Genomic DNA, 26,185 nt, shown 5'->3' on the forward strand with positions numbered 1-26,185 from the left:
CAGAAAGATATGAGTGCACTTATGTCATTTCTCTTACATTTCTCAAGTAGATGAAGCTGACTTCTCTGCTGGGGACAAAGTTTTGCTGGCCTTTCAGAAAACCTGACAGCCTGGAGTGACAAGAGAAAGGTAAAAGTCAGTTTGTTCCCTCATATCCTTTCCATAGATATCTCCAAACACATTTTGGTCTCTATCTTCCCATTACAGGACTGCATGATAGATGGAAGATTAAAATCTCTGTCCACCATGGTCATTCTTTCTTCATTCCTCAACTGTTTTTGGCCTTTTACTGAAAGTTACCCAATACTTTCCATTATAAGGGCCTTAGAGCTTTGCCAAAGTTCAGTCATTCTAGCTGTAATTTCTCCTGCTGGCTGGATGCCTCTGGCTGATTTTGTTTGGACCTCTTTTGATAATTTTTTTTCAAAAATTTTCAGTCATTTCCAAGAAAAAACCTAGGGGAAAATGTATATATTGTTGCCTATGTCAAAAACTAACAGACATTTTCTTTTAAAAACTCTAATTTCCCAGGCTTTGGAGCACAGTCATGAAATGTGGTGAGTAGGTGATCTTTGCATCTGGAATGGCCTTTCCACTTTCCCAGTGGAAGTCTGCAGAGCGTAGAGGCAAGATGCAAACCACAGAGTTGTATAGCGAAGAAGACTTTGAGTCTTTAAGAGCTCTGAGTCACTTGTTTTAAAGGTCGAAGAGTGTGTATGAGGGACAAGGGAGAAAAGGCAGGGGAGAAAAAGAAATTATTGTTTTCAAAGCTGGTGTCTTCAGTGCTAGAGAACAAGACTGACTCTGCCAGAGGGTTCCTGTGTGTTCCCCAGAGAGTCACTGTGTGAGTGACTGTGTGGGGTCTGCTTGGGATGCAGTTCATTTTCTTCATAGCAGCTCATGCAGTGCTGTGCTTTAAGTTTGTGACCAAAACAGTGTTGATAACACCAAGGTTTCAGCAAGAGCTGAGCAGTGCTTGCACAGTGTCAAGGCCACCTCTGTTTTCCACTCTGCCCCTTCAACAAGTAGGCTGGGGGTGGGCAAGAGGCTGGAAGGGGACACAGCCGGGGTGGCTGACCCCAAATGACCAAAGAGATATTCCACACCATATGGCATCATGCTCAGCAAGAAAACAGGAAGGGTTTTTTTCCAAAGCTGCTCAGAGACTGACTGGACATTAGTCTGCTGGTGGGTGGTGGTGAGTGATTGCATTTGCATCATGGTTTTTTTTCTTTTTTTTCTTTTTTCTTTTCTTTCTCTCCTTCACTTATTAGACTGTCTTTATCTCAACCCACGGTGTTTTCTCACTTTTTCCCTTCCAATCCTCTCCCCCCTTCCTCTGGGTGGGAGTGAACAAGCAACTGGGTGGGTGCTGAGCTGCTGGTTGGGGTCAAGCCCCCACAGCAAGTCACCAACAACCAGCTCTTCCTAGCTTGTCACTACCCATGTTTTTCTCTACAATCCTGACAGGAATCCTATGGTGTCATTTGGAAGGGCCGAGTACTTACCCCTGCCATGGAAGTCAATGGGATCTAGCCTGTGAAATACTGTGTATGACTGTAGCTGGATTGCAGAGTTTGTGCCATCTGCAGCACACAAATGTCCCAATCTCTCCATCATCCACACGTGAGATTTGGCTCAGAGTATGTCAGGATTGCTTTCTGCAGGTTTCACAAACATGGAAAGCAGGGAGAGGAAGGGCAGAAGCAGCGTAATGTGTAGCTGAGTTTCATGGATTCTCATGGAGTTGTGATTAGGGCTTTTAGCCAGCCTTGCCAAGTAGAAGGTGGAAGGTGCTCTTGGGTCCGTAGCTTAAACATTGGCTGTAACCCTGAGTACCCTGAGAAATCAAAGAGTTTAGCATGATGCACTGCCTACGAGAGGACAACTTTTAATTTTAATCTTACTGTGGTTCAGTCCTATAAAATGGAGGTAATAATACTCCTTATTGCTTGCAAAGACATTTGCAAAATGTAATTAACATTTGTGAAACATACAAATGCTACACTGATGATAGGCATGGAGGAAATCAGTAAATTTATCTTCAGAGCAGAGCCCAAATATTAAAGTGAATGGGACCCAGAGGAACAATGAAGAGAAGATAAAATACTGAATGGGTGTTCACTAAATGGGTTTAGTCCCTTCTCTGTATTGAATAAAAGTGAGTACACTACAGTAACCTAAAATCCATATCAATACTTTTTATCAGCAGGAATAAATATGTCTTGTCAATAATCCCAAACACATTCAGGTAAATTAAGGTCACATGGGCAATCTTTCTTCTGACATTTGCTAGCTCCTGAATGCTTGATTTCACAACCTCGGAAATGTTCTTTGACAGTAATACTTTGTGTATGGTATTTATGAAGTTTGACAAAATGAAAAAGATATGGGATGTCTCCAAAGCTGTAATTAATAATTCAAGTGAATATCTAATGCCATGTAATCTATCTGAAAGGAGACAGAAATACTTTGTTGGAAGCAACTGTTGATAACACAATCTCAGAAGCAATATGCAAGGGACTATTTATCACTACCTATCATTTGATTCATCTGTTCCCTTTGAAGACTGTTTAGTCTAAAATAAAAGACCAACATAAATGTGGTAAAAAAAATAATAAAAAAATACTTATTAGAGTGGCTATCATTTATTGGCATTTGGCTATCATTTGTTGTCATTATACCCCAACAAGCAAAACTTTAAAGGTTCAACAGTCTCTATAAACAGTAATTTACATACATTACAGATGTGTTCTACATAGTAAGCAAAATATTGGAATATTGGAATCATGGTGTTCCCAGATTTTCAAAGTTTTTTTTTTTTCTGTACTTTTTGAGCTAAACTCAGAGATGAGGAGTTGTAATTCAATATTCCCTTGGACCTACTTACACCCACTTGTTGAAGCGTCAGGGAGTCCTAGTGGGTGTAACTCACATGCTGAAGAGCCAAAATACGTTGTAATAACATTAACTTAGTGGAGGGAGGATACACTGTCTTTTTATTTGCTTTTCTTGCTGTGTTCATCTCCTGTGGCCAAGCAGTGTACAAGGCATACTCGCTTAGCATCTGTTTAACTCTGAGGCCTGAGGTGAGAGGTCAGGAAGACCATAAAATTAGCTGTGCTATGTGGATCTACATTGGCATAACCAATAAACTTTGGGAGAGGACACACCTGAATGCAGTGTCATGCTGGTGTCTGATAAAAAAATAGACTACACCAGCTCCCACTCTCTCTAGTGTCAGATGGCCTTACAAAGACACCTCTGCACATAACTTTAACTGTAGGAGAACTTGCACAGCTGTACAGGAGCATGTAGAACATGCCCACCCATCTGTGAACTGTAGATAAAATGCATGGCATGTAACCAGAACTGTAAGATGGTCCTCTGGGCTGAAAGAGCCAAATTCTGATAGAAGATTGCTGCTTGCAAGCTCCCACTGAAGATAACCAGAAGTGGAATGTCATTGGCATTTGAAGAGCCTCAAAACGTGTCAAGATCTTTACCTCCTTCCATCAACATGAGTCAAACCATGGCCAGTATTATTTTGGTATATTCCAGTCAAAGAACTGACACAAACAGACCTTGGGCAGTGAGAAATTATTTCTGAGGAAATCAGAATTATTTTACTTTGTGTGTTGAAATAAATCAACACTATGTACAAACAAAATGTTATTACTAATCTATAAAAAGCTACTTCTGCAAGCATCCTAATAAAATCTGGCACTAATTATTTGGTCTTGGTTTTTCTGTCTTCAACAGTTAAGCATTCTAGCAGTAATGGAATAACTTTTTATTATATGAAATCTTGGTGCACAAAACTCAATCAACTGTAGCAATAGCTACAGTTGTTTTCAGTAATTTTGACAAAATACTGTGCAAGGAAATTGGTCTATAAATTGCCAGAATACAATTTCCCAAACTTTCTGACCTGGAATTAATCACCCTTCATTCAAAATACAAAACAAGAACAACAACAACAACATAACAATAATGGTGTGTTTCATCAAATATAAAAAAAATATGAAAAATAGATGTCCATAAATATTGTCTGCAGGTAAAAGTCATAACTGTACTTTTGTTTGCATTCCAGCAGTTTGTTTTTCTTTAAATGTAGGGCAATATAACCATCCAGTCCATTTTAGAGCCCTGTCATGCTATTCCTACAGGAAGTTCAACTTCTGAAAGAAAAAGATCACAGCAATCAACAGAAAAAAAAAATGGCACATGGGCCTTCACATGATCAACAGTCAAACCATACCTAGAACACATACCTAGAACAAAAGTCTGTCTCTCTGAGTAACTTTGGCTCACTTAAAAGATAACCAGGTGTTTTGTTGCTTTCAGAATTTTCTTCAGCTTCCCAATTAATCAAAACAGGAAAAGGAAAACAAACAAACAAAAACTCACTTGTCAGAAGCAAGTCTAGATAAATAAATACTTTCAAATTATGATGCTAATTACCCAGAATAAGAAAAGGCTCATCTGTGGATTTAACAAAATTATTAGTAAATAACTTCAGCATTTGTTCCAGATCATTTACAAACTCATTACCCAGATCCAAGGATAATATCTTTGCTCTGGGCACAGATCCAAAATGGTCATTAACAACAATATGAAATTGTTGTGGAGAAAAAGATTTATCATTAAAATATGTTATAATACTCAACTCTTACTTTTCAAATGCACATTTTGTATTGAGCCCAAATGGTATTTACTTCAGACAAATGATATCCCACATATGGTTCCTGCATCACATGCAATTCTTTTCAATGATGCATTCAATTTTTCTTCAGATTTTTGTATTTAATTGTTGCCCTTCACATTGCATGTGGGCTCAGGCAATTAGAAGGCTGCCATTCAAAGAGAATGGCACACATACCTTTACATGCATGGACCACGGCTTCCAGCATCTCTCTAAGATGCGCCAAATAGCTTGTGGTTGGAGAAGAAAGGAGTGATTCTGAAAAAAAATAAATAAAAATTTTTGGAGGCTGGCCTACAGGAAAGAGCCAGGTCAGAGAAATGGACTGTTGTGAAGTGGAATCGGAGTGAGCAAGAACCACGTATGTTTTGTAATATCACTGCAGCAATTTTTGCACAAATTGTTCAAAAATACAGATAGGAAGATAAAATTTACATCTTTTCTTTTGAATCGCTGGCAAATTTCAACATGTTTTGCAGAGTAGAAGTGAGTGTGAAATCTTATAAATGAACTTATTGCTATTCAAGAGAAGACTGTAGCAAGGAAAACATTACCAACTAACACCTGGTTGGCAAGTGCTTAAGGTCACACTATGCCACAGCAACTGTCAAGTTCTCACTTGGGTACCTCATTTCAGCATTCCATTAATAAATTGTAATAGTTCTGTGTAACTGAGGCATTAAATTTTCTAAACAAGGACAATTTGTTTAGATCCTGTAGACCCTGGCTGCAATGAAGGATCGCTTTGTGACAGGCTGCCATGGCAAACTTGCAGTAGCACAATGTTAGATTATTGCTATTGGATAAAAAAACAGGCTTCATAATTTTTGTCCTCAACTAGAGTAACAATAAAGTCCCTAGAATGAAGTATTATTGTGAATGTAGATTTCCCTAGAACACAGCCTAAATACATGTAGGCTCTTAAAAAGGAAAGAATAAGAAAATATGCTTGAAACTGTTTCTGAAATCAGTGAGTTTAACCAGAGAGGCAGTGGAATTGTGTTTGGTAAATGCCATGGCTTTGAATGAAACTTGAAAAACATAAAAGAGAGTATAAAAAGCTCAATATGCAGGACTGGGGACAATGCTCACAGGGCATGGGAAAAGAAAGGGAAAGATGCCCAACCAACAGGACCACCACACCATCTAGCTCTGAGCGGCCCCAGTAATGCGATCTCATTCCACCCAGAAATGGTTCAAACCCTAGGATCTGTGATGCCACTTCCAACAAAATATTCCTGGCAGGTTGGCTGCAGGAAGTGCCATGGGGACTGCTGTGCCTCTGTCAGCTTTGCCTGCTGCAGTACTGTCCTCCTGTACCTCCACTGTATCCTACCCCAGGGGACTCCAGCAGCCCTATAGAAAACTGTAGCCCACAACCTACCGCCCAAAGGTAGGATGGGGTGGTCGTAGCCAAACTAAACATAAGACAGGTCTGCTTTTGAAGTACTCAGACCATCATTTTTAGAGTGCTCATCCCTAACAAATGGACATTTGGGGACATCTGGGAAGCTGTGTATGAAGGCAGTTGAAACACAAACAGTGGAGAAGAGACTGGAGAGCAGAGTCCATTTAGGGATAGGGAGAGACATGCTCTTGCTGATTTTTAAAGCCAATGTTTCTAAACTATTGTAGTAATTGTACACGAATGGGCAGCTAAGAATCACCACACTGCTCTCTCACTTTCCCACCTCAAAAGGACAGGGGGAGAAAATACGATGGAAAAGGGCTCAAAGGTTGAGATAAGGACAGGGAGATCGCTCAACGATTATTGTCACGGGCAAAACAGACTCAGCACAGGGAGATTAAAGAAATTTATTGCCTATTACTAACAAGCTAGAGAAGTGAGAAACAAAAACTAAAAACACCTTCCCCACATCCACTCTCTTCTACCTTCTCCCCACAAAATGGTGCAGGGGAACAGGGAATGGGGGCTGCGGTCAGTCCCTGACGCTTCATCTCCACCGCTCCCTCACGGCCCCTGCTCCTCGTGGGGTCCCTCCCACGGGATGCCGTCCTTCCCGAACTGAGCCTGCGGGGGCTGCCCACAGGCAGCAGCTCTTCAAGAACTGCTCCCACACGGCTCCGTACCACGGGGTCCATCCCCCAGGAGCAAACTGCTCCAGCACGGGTCCCCCACGGGCGGCAGCTCCCCCCAGACCCCTGCTCCTGCGTGGGCTCCTCTCCACGGGCTGCAGCTCCGGCCCGGGGCCTGCTCCTGCGGGGGCTCTCCATGGGCCGCAGCCTCCTCCAGGCCACATCCACCTGCTCCACCGGGGGCTCCTCCACGGGCTGCAGCGTGGAGATCTGCTCCGTGTGGGACCCATGGGCTGCAGGGGGACAGCCTGCTCCACCAGGGGCCTCTCCGCAGGCCGCAGGGGAACTGCTGCTGCCTGCCTGGAGCACCTCCTGCCCTCCTGCTGCACTGACCTGGGGGTCTGCAGGGCTGGCTCTCACTCCTCTCTCCCAGCTGCTGTTGCACAGCAGGCTTTTTTATTTGTTTGTTTGTTTGTTTTTCCTTTCTCCAATCAGCTCTCCCAGAGGCCCACCCAGCATCTCTCCCTGGCTCAGCTCTGGCCAGCAGCAGGTCCCTTTTGGAGTCGGCTGGAGCTGGCTCTGATCTGACATGGGGCAGCTGCTGGGCTCTGCTCACAGAGGCCACCCCTGCAGTCACCCTGCTACCAAAACCTTGCTATGTAAACCCCATACAACCATGCCAATTTGTTTATTTGTTTGGTTTTGGGTTGTTTGGGGTTGTTTTTTTTGTTTGGTTGGTTTGTTTTGTTTTGTTTTTGATCTTCCATAATTCTCCTGTTTCTTCAAACTGTGTTTGATGAAGAGAGTATATGCTCCATAACATTGCAATCCATTGATATTAGGTTCATTAATTATGCTCGATCAACTTCCCCATCTCCAACAACCATCAGCAATCTGGTTTCCCCTTTTGTGGGTTCATTAACCCTAGGGTTGATAAGGGTGGTGACAGTGTCTAACAGCTCTACCTTCTTCTGTCAGACAAAGATGAGTCAGTAGAAAGAAGGAACACTTCAGAAATAGAAAAATAAATACTTGGGTTTAGAGGGAAAATTTGACACATGAAATGCATCGATGAAAGTGAAAACAATAGAACAGTTCACAGCTCGTCTAAATTTCTTTGCTAGCACAGAGTTTAAAATTTTATCAGTTGAAGATCATCAACCATTTTAATATATAAAGTATTTATAAGAAATTTGATGTGAAATACAAGTTACATGAATAAAAGAGAATATAGAAGCGTAATTTAGAAATATGAAGTTTCCCACTATGTCTGTAATTATTAATTATTTTAAAGTCACAAGAATGGAGGTACATTTGGGACCTAACGAATCAATCATAAATTTCTATATTAATTCAAAATACTAATAATTTTTCTTTCAGCTAGTAAGGAACACATGTTCCTCAGACACAGCAGTTCACAAGTCACAGACCCCTAAGTCTCTGCAATATTTGTTTGCTATTGCTTGGTTCACTAAAGCTGATCTCTGAAGAGTTAAAAGTGTTATCAGTAACTGCTTTTGAGGAATTTTCTAAATTCCTGCACATTCCTGCTCCTTGTCCGTTCCATGATATCACAGTTTTAAAGTAATGTTCCTTTTCCTTTTCCTTTTCCTTTTCCTTTTCCTTTTCCTTTTCCTTTTCCTTTTCCTTTTCCTTTTCCTTTTCCTTTTCCTTTTCCTTTTCCTTTTCCTTTTCCTTTTCCTTTTCCTTTTCCTTTTCCTTTTCCTTTCCCTTTCCCCTTCCCTTTCCCTTTCCCTTTCCCTTTTCCTTTCCTTTTCCTTTTCCTTTTCCTGCATTCCTTCAGCACTCGGCTTTCAAATAGAAGTAGTTTTCCTTTCGAAAATGGGGCTTCATTATTGGATTCATCCAGTCCATGAAAATTAATGGAAAGATTTCTACTTGGAAACATATCCATGGGCTTTGGATCAGAGTCAGGATAGTTTTGTAGTTTGTGAAACTGAACAATATTGGTTCTTCAAAACAAAAGCGGTAAGTTAAATTAGGATCCAAAATAAAACACAGAAGTGACCAAGCATTAATTGGTCCTATAAGCATTCTGAGTGCTGTTGTCCTAACCCAACACTCTGCTACAGGACATCCTTAACTACCTCATGACTACACTCACATTTTTGTGTTTTACTAATGACTTGTACCAAAAATAGATATTCCAGTCAACTACCAGTGTGCAAACTAAAAGCTGGGTCAAGTCTCTTTGATATCTGAGCCCTGCTTTAAAGTAGCAAATGGCTACTGCAGCTGGTGCACAAGTATTTTCAGCAACACCGCACTGCAAGAGAACAGGTACCGCTTCTGAGACAGCAAAACTCGCTCAAGTGATTGTCAACACAAGGTATCAAAACAAATGAAGGGACTTGAATTTCTAAATCCAGGCTTTAATTTTTGCTCTACAACAGTTACTTTTTGTGAGTTTAATCCTCTGTTCCTTGCTCAGGTGAGATCCTACCTGAGAGGTTTCCAATGCTGTTTGACCTGATGTTAAAGTAATCCTGAGGTATTGGCCCATGACCGTTGCGGTACAGTGATCCCCATCGGAGCCAGAGACTGGCTGAAAAGACCACACAGCACAAACACTTCTTTGGGCATCCCCCCATTCAACAGGCTGTGATACCTCTAACTGCAAAGCTGAGGCAAAATTGCCTGCATCTCCTTTCTGCACCGGGAAAGCCTCTCTGACACCTCTGCGACTTCGCTCATCCCCTGAACAAAACGGTGCATGTTGCTTAAGCTCCGCTTCATTGACACTGATGTTAGTCGTTAAAGCTGGACCATAAAGTGTTATCACTGTCCTCAAAGACTAAAAAAGAGTACGCTTGCATAAAATCACAGTGTGCCTTTCATGCAAACAGGAGTCAGTAGATGATCCATTACTCCTGGCAGCATCCACAACTTGAGAAATAAAAGACGCCTGCCCTGTCTGTCCCCGACCCCACAAACATTCACACACAACCTTCAGGCCACGCACCACACACGACCCCACGGAACTCATCAGGAGCCAGCGCCAGGCTGAGCGTGGCACGTCCCGCAGCCCCTTCCCAACCCACGGGCGCACACCCACGGCGTTGGGCTTTCACCCAAAGGTCCCCCCCCTCTCCCTCCCCGCAGGGAGGGACCTGTGACACGAGGTGACACCAGGTGACACCAAATGACACGAGGTGACACCAGAGACACCCAGAGACCGGCGGGCGACCAGCGAGCCCCCCCCTCAGGCCCAGCGCTGCCCCGCCTCAGGCCCCGCACGGCCCCGGCCGCGGCCCCTTCTCCCCGGGGCGGAGGGCGGGAGGCGGGGCCGGGCCGCGGCTCGGCGGGGCCGGGCCGGGCCGCTCGGGGCTGGCGGCGAGATCGCGGTGCCGCCGGCGGCCGAGGAGCCACGGCGGGCGGCAGGGGCAGCGGCAGCGGCAGCGGCCGGGCGTGTATGAGCAGCGGCACGGCCGGCGGCGAGGGCGCGCCCGGCCCCCGGCATGGCCCGGCTGTAGGCAGCCACCCCCCGCCGCGCCCCGTCCGTCCTATGCGAGCCGCCCCGGCGCCAAGATGAAAGGTAAAGGTAGGGACGGCAGCGGGGGGAGCGCTCCGCCGCCGACACCACACCGGGCACCGGGAACTGGGCACCGAGCACCGGGCACCGAGCACCGGGCGCCGGGCACCGGGCACCGGCACCGGGCAGCCCCCGGCCCCTCACCCGGAGCGGGGCGTCCCGGTGTCCCCCCCGCCGCCCTCCTTTTATTTCCCCCCTTCTCCATCCGCGGCGTGCCGAGGAGTTTAACTTTTCCCTCTTTTATTTCTTTACTTCTATCTATTATTATTAAATTTTTACTACTTTTTTGCCGGCGTTGCGCGATGTTCGCGGTGTCGCTGCTGAACATCTGGCAGTGATTAGGTGCCAGCGGAGGCTTAAACTGGCTTGTGAAATGTATTTGGCATATTTCTCCTCGACGTCCACCGACTGGAAAATATTTGGGCTTCGCTCTGCATCTGCTAAAGCTGAAACTTCGTTTCTTTTCCTATTATTTCCCTCATCCTCTTCCCCCCGCCTTCTCCTTTCAAATGGGTGAAGCGTGCCGCTGCTGCCGGCTGACCCCATCCTAAAAAGTTGTGACTGAGGTGTAGTAGATAATAAACATGGCAAATTGCTACGCCGTAGCCTAGTAAAGATATATCGGGGGTTGCAAGAAAGCCTTCTGTTTATGAAAATTGATAGCCTTACAGCAAAAGGCAGAGAGCCCGTACATGCCGGGCGATAGCTACAGTGAGAACATCAAAGGACGTTACGGAAAGTTTAGGAAGTACTGGGGAGTTTGGGAGGGCTGGGTCTCGTTTTGCTTCGGAGACAAAAATAAACTGGAAGGGTGAAAGGGAAAAAACACAACACACACACACAAGAAAATTGCTTTTGGGCACCGGTGTGCCTGTGCTTGGATTGCGGAGGTTGGTTCCAGATGCCAGGAGGCCAGTAAACATCATGATAGTTACACTGAGTTTCCAGAGCCTGGGACACCAAATGATGTGATTATTTATTCACTTGCCAGAGAAGCTGCCCAAAGGGAGAAGAAGCCTTTTATTTATTTATTTGTTTGGGGGGGGGGGAGCTGTTTTGTTTGTTTTTTTTTGTTTTTGCAAGCCCCCCCCCATTTAAGTTACTTCTGGCCCTGTGACAGAATCTCTCTGCAGGACCCCGCAACACATTAAAAATAATGTATTTATAACGTTCTTGTCATCTTTATTTATAAGGGCACTCGTGCCAAAAGTTTTGTCATCGGCTTGTCATTATCAGCGTAAGCGTAATGGCAGGAACAAACCAAAACAATGGGAATCCAGGGGTATAAGACCACGGTTGTTATCACTGAAAGCCTTACTTTCCGTTTTTGCTGGGGCTGAGACCCTGCTGGTTGTGTGGGGGGAGGCAAAGGGCAGAGGACAGCAATGTTTTTGGGTAGCCACGTGCTGTGATGCATGGCACCTGGGACCTGGGTTTGAATCCGCTGAAACCAGCGAGCATTTTGCTGTGTTTGTAAGCGTGTGTAGGACGTGGTCTGGCACAGTACGACTTCTGTCTCCTTCTGCTCTGCCTCCGGTGCTCTTCTTTGCAAACTGGAGAAGTGGCGTTTGGAGGGGCGATGTCACCCCTGCCGTGAGCACGTGCTGACGCCCGCGCCCTAGCGAGAGCGAGATGCTTCATTCTGCTTGCTAGCCCTTGCCAGTCGGCTTCCCCGAGAGCAATCACAGCCGTCTTACTTCTTTCCCCCTGCAGAATTACAGAAATCAGTAATAAAATGTGTAAAAAAGAACATGACTGTGCTAATAACCAGAGAAATGAAAGCCTTCAGACAAATCATCGGGTCAAGTGCCATTGCCGGTGTTAACGGAAGCTACAGAGCCAAAGCAAATTTTGACTCTGTGTTTTCATTTTCTGAGTGCATATTTATTTTTTTTCACATTTTCTCTTTAAACTTGATGGTGGTGATAATTGTAGGACCTTAGAAGTCACTGTAGCTACACATCTTTCTCAATAACAAGATGGTCTGTTGATTGCAGCTGCCTCTGTATCTACCCTCTCTGGAGAACAGAGGAATATCTAAATAATTACATCACTAAGTATCTGTAAGGAATAAATTATATTTTCCATTGCTGGGATTTGCAAAGTGTTATGTTTTAAATCAGCAAAATAAATTGAGGTTTATGCTTAATACTCTTGCAGTTTTACCTCCAGCAAACTACACTGAGCTCACAAACTTTATGATACATTTTAATAATAATTCATGTACTTTATAAAGGGATTCAACTGCTTTAGGGTCAGGTGTGTCTTTATCAAATGATAAGTTTTCTTCTAAGTTTTAGTTATGTGTTGGGGTACAAAGCAGCATTTCTCGCCTAGGAAACAAATGAAAACAGCTTCCTCATAGTCAAACAGCACCACATGTTCAATAACACTGGGCCTGATTTAAGGCAGGGAAACGTGTTGTTCTTTCTATATATCCGTGATATATTTTGTAATTTTTATTGTAAACCAGATCTGTACTCGGTGCAGGCGTGGCTGCTGTGGTTTTGCCATTTGAAATGTGGATTTTGTTTGGGCAATGACAGACTACTGATGACACAGTCAAGGTGGTTCTTTGGGACTCTTGGTCTGGGGTGGCAGCAGTGCTCTGCGGTACGTGGCTAAGGCAGCCCAGCTGCTTCTTTCCACTGATCCTCCTCCGACCTCTTCCTCTCTGCCCGAGCAGGCACCTTGCTGTACTGCCTGTACAGCGATGCTCGTGGCAGAGGAAAAGTCATCTGTGTTATACATGAGAACGAGTGTCTGACCGAATACCCTGTCCTGTGCAGTTTGTCTCATTTAAAAAATAAAAATAAAAATGCATGGAGTGAAACGACGGGGGAGGTTTGTCCTTGGTTGTATGCCGCTGCAATCAGTAAAGCCTCAGAAGTGGTCACACCGCCCAGTTTTCTTAGCGTGTATGCCTCGAAGGCAGCCCTATCTGCTTCGTCCGGAGAGTTTTCAGCGGACCAAAGCTGGTCCTGTATACCTGTTTGCCTTACACAGCGTACACTTTACCAGGCAATTAATAGGAGATCAGCCCAGAGTACTAAAACCACCCCCTCTGTGTTTTAACCTAGAGCCTGGATATAATCTATAGGTGAAACCTCTGCTTTCAACACTTGAATGTGCATGCAAAATTCTCCTGTTCTCTCTTGACTGCCTTGAAAAGTCTTGAAGTAAATAATCTCTTTATATGATGTCTGCCTTCTTGACACATTTTGTCTTTCGAACCATTTTGATGCCACTGCTATTTTTAAAGAATAAAGCTGATTTTCGAATGCTAGAGAAACGTGTCTCTCTCCCTCTCTAATCTTCTTGTGCACGAAATCAAACGAATGGCTGTCTGCAAATAGGTCTTCCCTGGATAGAAACAGCAAACTGCAAATTTCAAAAAATCCGGTCCAGAGCATTTTGCAGAAGCCAGAAGGCATCTGAAAAACAAGGATTAGAAGTGGAGTGATCCAGTAACCTTTACTTACTCCAGTTATAACAGAGTTTATATGAATATAGTGACATAAACATGAAACATATGCAAAAGCTCTGAGCGGTGTGTGTTGGACATGTCACAGGACCCTACTACAGAAGTTCAAAGGCATGAGCAGTTATAATAAATGTGTGATACAACGCAGAACAAATCCCGAGCAACGCTACTATACAGCCAGTGTATCCTGAATTGGCTGGTAGCAATAGAGGATTTTAAATATGTGTATGAGAAAGATGATCAGGCATGCATGTGTCAAAGGATAGCCTCCTTAGCCACATAGATGAAAGAAAGCAGAGTTTTAGAAGCTGTGAAACTACAAGGGAAATCTGTTACTGCACAAGTAGAAATATGACTGTACAACAGTAATGGCTCTTAAGCAGAATTAGCATATAAGTTATTTAGTACGGGGTTATTTTTGGTAAGAAGTTGTAACTGTGCATCTTAGCTTTCAATACTCTACTTTTCCCAGACACGCAGGAGCAAGAGTAGCACCAGGGAGTCGATCTGCATGAGGAAGGCAGTTGTTTAAAATCTCTTGTGGCTCTTTCTTCTGCTGCTTTGGAGAAGAGGAATTTATTCTAGGCTGGTTTCGCTACAGCTGAGAGCTGAATAGAGCCCTTTTTGTCACGGCCGCTTTACGCTTGGTTTACATCCATACTCAAAGGCCATTGTTTTCATAGGTTCAAACACCTTTGCTGGCTTGGCTAGCAGGTAGGGAGGGAAACAGTCTTGCATGGTCATACAGGGCTTGCAGAGCAAAAACAGAGTCAAAGAAAGAAAGAGAGCTGGAAGAAATGTCAAGGATGAAGGCAATTCAGCATGCGAAGGATGTGTGCCCAGTTATCTTCAGATTCACAAAACGCTCCTTATCCTGAGGTTCTCTCATATCAAAACAGAGATTTCCCCCACGGGAAGCAAAATAAAGGCGCTTTTTAGCAGGCACTGAAAGTGAACATGATCCTCCTAATAATCTGAGTGTGGTCTGTGCGAGCGAGGGATCAGCGTAAGATGAATTGTCTTTGGAATTTGACTGCTTCCACCTAAAATTGCGATCCCTTTTGGTGCATAAATTTGAGGTGAAGACTGGGACGTCGCTAGGAAACAAAGTGGATGACTTATGGGAGGCAATATAGAAGTATGTTGTTCAGGAATGCGTATGCTGTTTTAATGCTCTTGTTAATTGCCTCCTCCAACATGCAGACAGGGAGGCAAGAGTTTTCAGCGCACTAATGAGAACAGATCTGTTTGCCCTTAAATCATTACACTGAAATATGATATGATTTAAACCTTTAACTTCTAAGGTCAGCCCTCTGCACCGTGCAGCTGGTCCTGGCCCCAGCAGTGCAGCGTTGCTCTGTAGCATTCATGGGCTAACAAGTTTTGTTCAAGAAAAAAATTTATTCTCTTCATTTTGTGCCTAAAAAGCAAAAGTAGAGTCATGATTCTTATACCTCTGAGTCTCTTAATCTTCTCTCACTTTTTTTTTTTTTTTTTTTTGCATTCTTACTGTGAGCTCTCACATTTTTTGGGCGTACGATTTGGGGTGTACACCAAGACCATAACACTGAAATGCACCCACTTGCCATGACTGTTTTTTTTGTTTGTTTTATGCATGTGGTAGGTGATGAGAGATGCAATCCTAGTCTTGGGTTGTAAATCTCAAGAGATGGTCTGTGATCTGCGACCTTCCCTCTTGCTTTATTGCGGTACAGACAGCGGACCAGTTCCCAGATCTGAAGGACAGGGGTGGGGAAAAGCCTCAGTCTCGTTGCCAGGATCCAGGCTGAAGCGACATCCCAAAGGATGCTTGGGGATGCGTGGAGGTGGGCTCTCTTCCAGGGCTGCCTCAGCTGAACCTCTGCCTCAGCTTCTCCAAAGACCCACTGGAGCCAGCTGCTCTGCAGATGCAGAATATATATAACCCCCGTCCAAAGGAGCTCTCTCAGAGAGGAGGCAAAGCACCAGATGGAAAAGAGTGGTGCTGAGCTCAGAGCCAGCCATGGCGACGTGTCGGCTCGGGACTGCATCAGTAGGGAAGGGTTTTCAATGTAGGTTGGGTTTTTATGAGGGAGAGCTTGTCAAAATGGAAGGGAAAGACTTGAACGTGAAAAGCGTCCATAAGGAAAAGGGAATGGAGAAAATCATAAGAAGAAGACAAGTGAAGTGAAGCATCTGTGAAGACAGAGAGGTTACAGCCCGTTAGCACAAGTAGGAGACTGTCCAGAGTAAAAGCTACAAAAACCAGTGCAAACCAATTAGACTGATGAAGTCATCAACATCTGAAGGCTGCAGCTGCTTGCCGTGCTTCTGCTGGCTCAGTTTCACCTCTAGGTCAGCACTTTGAATGTAGGCTCCGTTAATAGTGACCAGAAATGCATATAAATCTGGGCGCTGCTCAAAAAGCTTTTGAAATGTGATATGAGAAAGATATTGGTGCTCACTGTGCTCTTCTGTCTGAACACATGTTAATATTACAGAAACCTCACAAGTGGACAAGCCCAGTGAGAGGAATGAGACGGAGAAGGTGGGAAGAAACAGCTTCAGGACACTGCAGGCAGTCCCTCCAGCCACCCTTTTTGCACCCATATGAGCAGCATTCTGCATTGATGCTGGTTTATGGGATAAAGAGAGGAATACCATAATGGAAAAGAAAAGAAAAAAAAAAAAAGGCTTCTTGATAATATTATAATGAATTTTACAGAGTTGCACTGCTATATAACTATACAGCTCCCATTAAGCTGGTGGGAAATGCAGCACCCTAACGATTAAAGCTCTTTGAGAACGCACATTATAGAGAGATTTATTTTAAAGGAAACTCTTATACTGGATGTCATTGTTGCTGCAAATTAGTCTCACAGTCCCGAGTTCCCAGCATGGTACTTAGGGGTAAGTTGTAATGCGCTGTAAATCCAGGTTTCAGGGGGTTATAAATTAGCTTCTAAAATCTGAGGTGAAACTTGGCACAACCATTTTCAGCCCGGATACCTCTTTCTCTCCCGAAATATATTTCCATGGATTTTGAAATTTAGTATGGGACATTTGTGTCTTTCCTTAATTGAAGACTTTAAACAAAGGTTCCTTTTTTAACCCATGTTTACCACACAGAAAAGTTGTAGGAATAGTTGAATGCTGTGTGTCTGTAGCCAGCACACGACCCAGCATCTCTATAGTTCTGAGGTCTACTGAGGTTCAACATGGCCAAGTGCTGGGTCCTGCGCTTTGGCCTCAACAACCCCATGTAGTGCTACAGGCTTGGGGCAGAGTGGCTTGAAAGCTGTGCAGAGGAAAAGGATCTGGGGGTATTGGTCGATGCTTGCGTGAAAATGAGCCAGCAGTGTGCCCAGGTGGCCAAGAAGACCAACGGCATCCTGGCTTGTATCAGGAATAGTGCAGCCAGCAGGACCAGGGAGGTGATCGTCCCCCTGTACTCTGCTCTGGTGAGGCCACACCTCAAGTGCTGTGTTCAGCTTTGGGCCCCTCACTACAAGAAGGACATCGAGGCCCTGAAATGTGTCCAGGGAAGGGCTACAAAGCTGGTGAAGGGCCTGGAACACAAGTCCTGTGAGGAGCGGCTGAGGGCACTGGGGTTGGTTAGTCTGGAGAAGAGGGGGCTCAGGGCAGACCTTATTGCTCTCTACAACTACCTGAAAGGAAGGTGTGGGGAGCTGGGGGTTGGCCTCTTCTCACAGATAACTAGTGATAGGACTAGAGGGAATGGCCTCAAGTTGCGTCAGGGGAGGTTTAGGTTGTAATTTAGGAGAAATTTCTCCTCAGAAAGAGGAGTCAGGCATTGGAACGGGTTGCCCAGGGAGGTGGGGGAGTCACCATCCCTTGGGGGGGGTGTTTAAGGAAATGGATGTGGTGCTTAGGGACATGGTTTAGTGGGTGACATTGGTGGTAGGGGGATGGTTGGACCAGATGATCTTGGAGGTCTTTTCCAACCTTAATTATTCTATGATTCTATAAGTTAATTATACTGAAATGGCTGAGCAGGGTGTACTGTTAGAAAGTGACAGCTGGACACGTACATTAGCCGCTTTGCAAAACACCTCCCATATGCCAAAAAGGCGCCCATTAAAGGGAAGGGATAAAATGGAAACAATTTCCCTAAAATCACACTGCACCAAAGACTTCTCAGATCCTGTGCTGCTCCAGAAGGGAGTGAGCAGTGCAGTGGTTATAGGACCTGGGTAGTCCCAGGGCAGATTTAGCATCCTTTTTGGCTCCAGGCCAGCTCTCTCTTACTTGACCTCAGCGCTGACTCAGAAGTGGCCCGTGATTAATTTATTTAAGATTTAAGAACAAGAACCAGAAATTACACAGTTCTAGTCAACAGATTTTTGCTTCGCCTCTAGCAAATTAATCAAATGAGAGTCCAATTTGTTTTAGATTAAATGAATTCCCTCTGTTCGCTGTGTTAATCCCCAGTTGAACTGCCTTCTTATAATTTCCACTCCCTTGAAGCATTGTACTGTAACTTATTTAACTCTACAACTGTATTTATGAGAGGTGTTGCAGTAATAATTTATAACTGGAAGGCAAGCAGTATTTGGCATTTGCACTAGGTGTAGCGTGGATATTGCCAAAATATCTCAAAGCCTTTTTTAGAGGGGATCAGAGCTCTTGCTTTGTGCTGACTACCTACAATATTTGAGGTACTCCAACTCAGCTACAGATAGCCACCTATTTTCAGCAGTGTGCTGTAAACTCCATGTGACAGTCTGTTGTAGGCCTCCAAGGAGGCTCTTGTAAACCTGACGGAACAGGAGGTCTCCAGTGGTCCTTCTCCTGTGCGGTTAAATACAGCTGGCTGCTCATGTGCATTTCTGCTTCACCCAAAGTTCACTTTTTTTTTTTAAATGAACCTTCATTCTGTTCTAGATTCTCTCTCTTTCAGCTCGCAGCTCTGTAGACCATCCTATACCTAAACTATGGCTGGTCTTTCCAACCCTAAGGAGTAAATTCTACCTGGGACATGAAAACGGATACTGCTTTATTATCTGCTTCAAGGAGGAATATGCCCTTCAGATTTTTCACCCAGGGAGATATTCCTTGCCTGTATATAAATCTGTATCTATGTAGCAGAAATGTTGCATTCCTTCCAATCCTCTTCAGAACCAAGAAAAGTTGAATTTAAACTCAAGTAAAATATTTCAAACTTATGACTTTTGCTATGTCAAATAAAACTCTCTTACAGCAGCTGCAGCCCCGTGCAACTGTATGGGCAGCACTGATGTAAAAAAGTTTTTTGTTTTTGTTTTTTTTTTTAAATATCAGCCACAGGTGCTCAAAACTCATGTATTTCTTCTACTCTGATCTCTGATACTGTCTTTAAAATCAGAAGTCACAGGCGCTTGGGGTGGAGGCACTTGATGATGGCCCAGGAGGAAATTCTTGGAGATGTGGTGTGGGATGCAGCCACAGGATCTAAGCACAGCCTGGCTGCATAAGTCAGATATGGATCAGATAAGCCACTTCGCCCTCCAGAGAAATGGGAGGTGATTGTGTTAGCAAGGGAAGGCAGGAAGCTGAGAGCTCTGGTGCTGTTATCTTTTTTTGTGCAGCTTTTATCTTTTGTGCAAGAGGGGAAGATTTTTACAGAGTAATTCATTGTTGGGATGAGAGGCTTGCTTGTTGGCTGTTGATGGTTGCTTGGTTTATCAGGATTTGTCATGTTTTGTCAGGTGACCTTGTCTTCAGATAAGATTTGGTATGATTGTGAGGTGCTGGATTTTTTTTGAATTTCTTGCTGTCTTCAAAATCAGGATTTGTTTGTTTTGCCTAAGGAGCTTCCACTGGTTCTTGCATTTCTTAAATGTATGTCTGAAATGGGGGTCCAGCTGAAGATAGACAAGAACACCTCTGACAGTGAGTGAAATGTGTAATTTCTGGTGAAGAAGACAAGTTTTGAGCTGTTTTGTCAAAAGTGCTATCTGAGCAAAGGGTGAAGTTCTGCAAAATGATGCATTTCAGGGACTTCTTAGGTACATCAGGCAACATCTTCTTCAGACTTCAACATGTCAGAAGTAGGTGCAGGTCAGATTTGTTCCTGGTCGTACACCCAAACAATTTAGACTTTGCTGAGCCTGGATGAGAACCGTATCTTTTCTTCACCTTTGAGTCTATCCTTCCAAGACTGCAATGCAAGTGAAAGCATGGGAGCAGATGGATTTCGAAGAGCAGGGATTGCTGTCAGCCCCTGGCATTTTCCACAGTGTGGAGGCAGGCTGGCACCCCCTCAGAAGCGATGCCCTAGGTGCTGATTTAAGGGAGCCCTGGAGGCTTCCCCACTACATGAAATAGTGCGTGCAGGAAGGGGAATATGTCTCTTTCTCTTCCTCCTAGAAATCAGGAATCTGAGGGCAACCTGGGCTTGGGCAAAACCTGGTTCTGGGAGCAGGCAGGGCTCTTGCTTCCCTCTGCCTCAGCAGAAGGAAAGGTCAGGTTAGCAGAAGGAGGTTGAATGCACAAACACAAACATATCCTTTTTTTAAAAAAAAAAAGAAGTTTGTGTGTTTCTTCTGCTGATGCCAGCTTTTTCCTTTGTGTAATTGCTGCTGGAAGGAAGTGGAGAGAAATCGAGCTTCAGACAAAATACATTTGTGATTATTAGCATTTTGCAGCTTGGTAGCTGGTGAAGGTGAGAACAAAAGGCTGAAACAGTTTTTATATTTATCGTCTGTTTGAGTTTGTCAGTTCTATGTCCCACCATTTATGGGATCTCACCTCTCTGGGCAAAGCTAGTGCATCTGTAACAAACATCTTTTTCCAGTGGTAGTAGTAACCTGGTGCTGTGTCTTTCTTTCTTTCTCCAGACGATTTTGCAGAAGAGGAGGAGGTGCAGTCCTTTGGCTACAAGAGGTTTGGTAAGTGACAGCAGGTCTTTCGGCTCACTATTGCTGAGTGCTTATGTTAAGTGAAGCAACTGCTATTAAAACTCCCTTAGTGGCAGCATGCAAACATAGAGGTACAGGCCCATCATCCCATTCAGTCTGATGTCTGCCAGCAGCATGTGTGATGAGAAACGAACTGGTTAATTATTGGATCATTGCATGAAGCAGTGTTATGAAAACCATGTCCACACTTCAACAGAGAAGTGTGCTGGCTGTAAAAAAGAGTCTGAGCCTCTGAAACATCATCTGTGCCTTCCTTAGGCCTCAGACCGATGCACAGCATGGTCTGTAGGTATCTCCAGAGCAATTGTATGGGACCTTCTCTAGGCTCTCCAAATTCATCATGACAGCTGAGCCAAGAACTATTCTGTGTGCTGATCTCAAAAAAAAAAAAAAAAAAAAGAAGAAAAAGCATACAGTATGAATGCATTCTGATATCAAAAATCAGTCCTGGTAACAAGAATCCCTTACCACAGCTTTATCTGCTCCTGATCTGGAGGGTATGATGATCTGGGTGTGTTTAATGTAGCCAAAACCTGGTTAAACTCTCCTATGTGGTGTTCAAGGATTGAGCAAGTTCTTTGTTGTGCCTCTGTTGATGTAGGGGAACTTTTTTGCTTGTATTTACCCTCGAATGAACCCAAAGGTTGGACTTAATATGCTGCAGAATAACCTTTTATAAACTACACTTTAAGCTAAAAATTCCAAATAGATAAAATCTTAAAGCAATGTCTATCGATTTTTTTTCAATGGTTGTTCACTGAAAATGGCCTTGTTGTGTGAAGAAAGCAGGGCCATGTGTCTCTGAACAGGGATCAGCATCCTTCGAGACTGGAACGGGAGTCACTTTCATCAACCCCATTTGGCAAACAGATAGGAAAAGCAGGCTGAATTTAAAAAGAAAAAAAGAAAAATGTCAACAATTCCCTCCAGCCCAAGAGGAGCAGGGGGAGGCACACTTGTGGCATAAGGAGTTGCAGTGGCTGGGAGGTGGGGATCACATTCGCATGACCTCTTCTACCCCCTGAACTACTCCACCACTCCCTGCTGTTGAGCTTTATTTTGGATAGGTCAGCCAGCATCTGTGGCTTGGAAAGTCCTGCTGTACGGCTGCACATAGTTTGTTTCTTGTCTTTTTTTTTTTTTTTCTGGATTAGGCCCTGGAACAGCAAAAAAATCTTGAGAAATGGGAAAAAAAAATATCTGTTCATTTCTGTCACCTCCAGCTGAGGAGAATAAGAAATATTAGGGTTCATTAGCACCTATAAAAACAGCTTCCCTCCATGTTGCCCACTAACTATCTGCCCCGTGTCAGCATGCTCTTGCAGTGAACTGCGAGAGGTTTCAGCAAGGAGTGGGTGTCCCACTATGCTCACAGTGAGTGTAATAGTTGTTGTGACCTGATGGGGTTTCTGGGTCTTGACTTGCTTTCCACCGTTTTTTTTTTCCTTTGCCCTGAGTAACAATATGCTACCCACAAGAGGTAGGTCAGATTTATCTGCACTTGTCCAGGAGTGCTTGTGCCGTTGCTCTTTGTAGGGCAGACGGCAGGAGGAGGATGCCAGCATTTGTGGAGGTACCTACAGGGCACAGCCCACCTGCAGGATTATTTCCCTCCTTTAGAAAGCCTGCTTTGGTGCGTTCCCATTTCTACAGTGATCGCTGCATCTCCAGCCACCCTCCAAGCAACATCTGGGGGAGCAGGAGCCATATGCCTTCAGCAGCGCTGGCTCCTCCATTCGGGAAGGTGACGTGCACATCTTTTGGAAACCTGAAATATGCTAACCAGCCAGAAAGGCATTTCCAGTGGAGCACCACAGGTTACTATTGGGCCTGAAATACAGCCAAGTAGTTTGAGACCAGCAGGAGGCGTTTTGCCTGCTGTCCCAGGTGGTGTTCCTTCTTGGCCCTGCATCCTCACTTGTAATAGCAGGTAATGTTGGGAGCATTCAGGTAATTAAAGATATTATTAAGGATAAAAGAACAAGGATAAAGGGTAAACATACTATTACTAATGTTGGTAAAGAGGAGAGATGAAATATTCCTTTCATACCATTGAGAGGTTTTACATATGGCACTAAGGTATGTGGCTTAGTAATGGGACTTGGTGGGTCAGGTTGACAGTTGGACTTGATCTTGAAGATCTTTTCCCACCGACATGATTCTATGATTCTATGTTTGGAGAATCCCAAGACAAGAACCATGCTTTGTTATGCAAGCCCTTGATAGAAGGTCATTTTGAAAGGAGGCCTGTCCTGTCTGCTGGGTGGTGCTGTAGAAATCTCAGCGCTTTTTGTATACAGTCACTGGAGCGAGCTAACAGCGAGCTGGAGTTAGCTGGAGCTAACTGGAGCGAGTGCTAACAGCAATAGTTATTTTGTTTGTTTCAGGAGCCATCATACAGCAGTTATATGAATATATTGTGACCAGAGTAGTCCCTGTGTACCCTGTTAACACGAGACAGGGTAGGAGGACCATGACTCAGGTGTCTTTGACTCCATCTTTTGTAAGCAGGAGGCCTTGTTTGAAGCAAAATGTGTTCCAAGAGGGAGATGGCTAACGCACAACTTGTTCATAAAGAACGTGGCTTGTGGTGAGTCACTGCTGGCAGCTGGGAACATGTGTTGGTCAGCATCTGGCACGCGAAGCCTTGACCAAACTGCTTTCCTCGAGTTCAGCTGAGGAGTTATTATTAGCTGCCTTGTTGCTGGAGCCTGTAGTTTGGTTCAAGGAAGGAAGAGATCTGTGAAGGGCAGGAAGCACTCTCAAGCAATACTCGTTTTGGGGAAGAAGCTTTTGAAAAGCAGAGTGAATACTCACCATCCTGCCAGCACGCACTGCTTCCCCTTTTTCTGAACCTTTCTGTCCCTTCTCCTCAGATAAGCTGATTTCAGAGAATTTATCATGCAACTCTTTAGTCCACTGAACTCTAACCGGTTATATTAATCCAAACATGCTAAGCACAACACAGTAACATATTAAATAACAATCAGCACACATGCAGACAGCCTCAAGATCCTAGGAAAATACACACCAGCATTTTTTCGCTCAAAGCGTAGGACAAATTCACTGCAGGGGGTCAGGGAGGTGGAGGAAAACGCTCTTTCCAGCTGACTGAGGCTGTTTCCTTCTTCTCAATGGATGCTCCAGATGTGCAGGGATGCTGCCAGAAGAGCACTGGCTGGTGGCTCGGCTGCCCATGGCTTCAGGTTGCGGCAGTGAGAAAACGATGAAGCATGTTTCTCGTCACTGTTACTTCATCATCAGTCACTGCTGAAGCTGCTTTGAAGTTATCTGCTCCAGATAACCAGCTGTGCCTCTCCACTGGCAAACCTCTACTGGATTGCCAGATTGCCACCAATGTTAACCATTCCATCAATCAGAGTTTTACAGCCCCCGCCCCCCTCTTTGTGAGGGAATGAATGAGGAGAGGTCAAAACTTGCTTTTCAGATTTCAGATCCCACATTTTGGGGATGCTCAGGCTTGAGAGCTCATTTTCTAGATGGTAAGTATCAGGATGAGATCTCTTTCTGTTCAGGTTTTGACTCTCTCCTCTGAGATTCTAGCTCTGGTCTTAATTGCAGGCAAGGAAGTTAAAGGGAACTAATGGACTTTGAGGTGGCAGGTCTGATTTCCCAACTTGCAGCATTCCCAGGTAATAGACATATAGACAACTGTGAATTTTGTTTCTTTATGTTAATGTGTTAGAATTTAAATCCTACACTTAACAGAGTAATTACTGTATGAATTTCATTGTGAAGTTATTCATCGAATATACATTGAACAGTTTGAAGCTATACCACAATATGAAATAACCAAAACCAAAGGGGATGGCCTTTGAACTGGTGCAAGCCCGGTTTTCATGTTCCAGAAAACAGGCTTTCAAGAAATGAAGTGAAAGCCTTGATGATGATGAGAAACCTCCCAAGGAAACAAAAGATAGGGCCAGTACACTGCAGATAAGCAGAAGACTAAACAGCTTGTGTGAGATAATTAGCCTTTGCCCTCCAAAAACAAAGCCAGAATTGGAGGCCATAAGCTTGTCCTCAATATTAGGGCCCATCTCGTCACCATGCTCAGGACAATGTGTCAGGACCCTTCACCTTCCATGGGGTGTGCAAGGGATGACTGAGTAGTGGTGTCCATTCCACACAGTTACGGCAAAGCTCCTGACCGCCATTCCTGCTCTAAGAATTAAATCTAGGGATTTCTGGCCAAAAATGGACAAATCATCTTGCCACACTCTAATGAAATCTGCTACACTAAAATGAGGCTGGAAAAAAGAAAAACACACACGGGTTCTAAAACATAGTTAGAAAATATTTTTTTTTTCCCTGAAGATTGTCTTAGGGGCAGCTGAACTTGATCCATGTAATAACCATTTTCTCACTTTATGTTGTTTATAATATTTTATGCAGAGAGAAGCCGTATATCATTTGGTGTATATTCCTTTGATAGGATACAACTGGGGAGTTTTAGGAGTTTAACTGCTGATGAAAGCCTTATGAACAGTTTACAGTCAAAAATAAATGAAAACTTTGAGATAGAAGACTTTTTCAGAAAATGATTTAAACTAATACATTTTTTTTCCTGTCTATAAATAAGAATTCAAACATGATCATGGTAAGCTTTTTTAAAACTCGTGACTTGGATTTTTGTGATAGTTCAGAAATAGCATTTATTCATTAACGCTGCACAGACAGAATAATTTTAGCCTTTATCCCTGGATAAATCCAGGCCATTGTTCACATCTATAATAACATGCACAGAAAAATGTCTGGCATCAGTCCGGTGGTGAGCTATATCCACACAAACCTTAAGCCCCTGACATGAAAAATAAATAAATAAATAAAAATCTAAGCTTTAGGAATTTGTCAACTTTTCTTTATGGTTTGTAAACGAGCAGCAAGGGATTTCAGGTGCCACAAGCCACATACCTCTCTGGGCATTCTTTCACGTGTCTGCCTGCAGCATGCAATTGTGTGGCTTAATAAAAAGTCAGGGGTCACCGTTACTCAGAAAGCCAGAGGAAAGTCTGGCATGTCGCTTGCAGGTCAGTGATCTGGCCGTGCGTATCAGATGAGAGGATTTTGTCTGCATGTGTTCTGGGGTAATTAAACCCACACTGCGTGGCGGTGTCAGCATGGCTGTTCATTTTAGGCAAAGACATTTCATTTGGAGCCACCCTTCCCATTGCAATGGCTCCTCAGGTGAGCCCGGCATGGCCGGCTGCCCTGGGGCTGGTGCTGGGGGCTGAGGAGTACACAGGCACTGTGTGCAGGAGTGTCTTTGTCTGTCTTTTCATTTTTAGGATGTATCCGGAGTACTGGGGCGGTTAGCAGGGAACTGAGCTCTAGATAAAAAAATAAAGAGGAATATATTCAGGGAGCTGTCGTCAAGGTGCCTGCATACCTCTGGCTGTGTCCCTCCTCTGTCAGCAGCTTCTGTCTCTTACCATGTAGAAGGCACGGCTGATAAATAGATTATCGTTGAGATATCCCAACCGCAA

At 44.1% G+C, this 26,185-nt stretch overlaps 1 protein-coding gene across 1 annotated transcript in view; it reads left to right on the forward strand.

Moving 5' to 3' along the window:
• The first annotated feature begins 9,928 nt into the window (after positions 1 to 9,928).
• The window catches only part of COLEC12 (collectin subfamily member 12), a 99,554-nt gene continuing 83,297 nt past the window's right edge, over positions 9,929 to 26,185 (forward strand). Inside the window, exons 1-2 of the mRNA XM_080581113.1 lie at positions 9,929 to 10,298; positions 20,598 to 20,648. Of these exons, the coding sequence (XP_080437239.1) occupies positions 10,292 to 10,298; positions 20,598 to 20,648 (58 nt within the window). The 5' untranslated portion in view covers positions 9,929 to 10,291. The remainder of the gene's footprint in view (positions 10,299 to 20,597; positions 20,649 to 26,185) is intronic.

Source organism: Anser brachyrhynchus (genome assembly GCF_964034855.1).
Source record: "Anser brachyrhynchus genome assembly, chromosome: 2".
Classification (NCBI taxonomy): Eukaryota; Metazoa; Chordata; class Aves; order Anseriformes; family Anatidae; genus Anser; species Anser brachyrhynchus.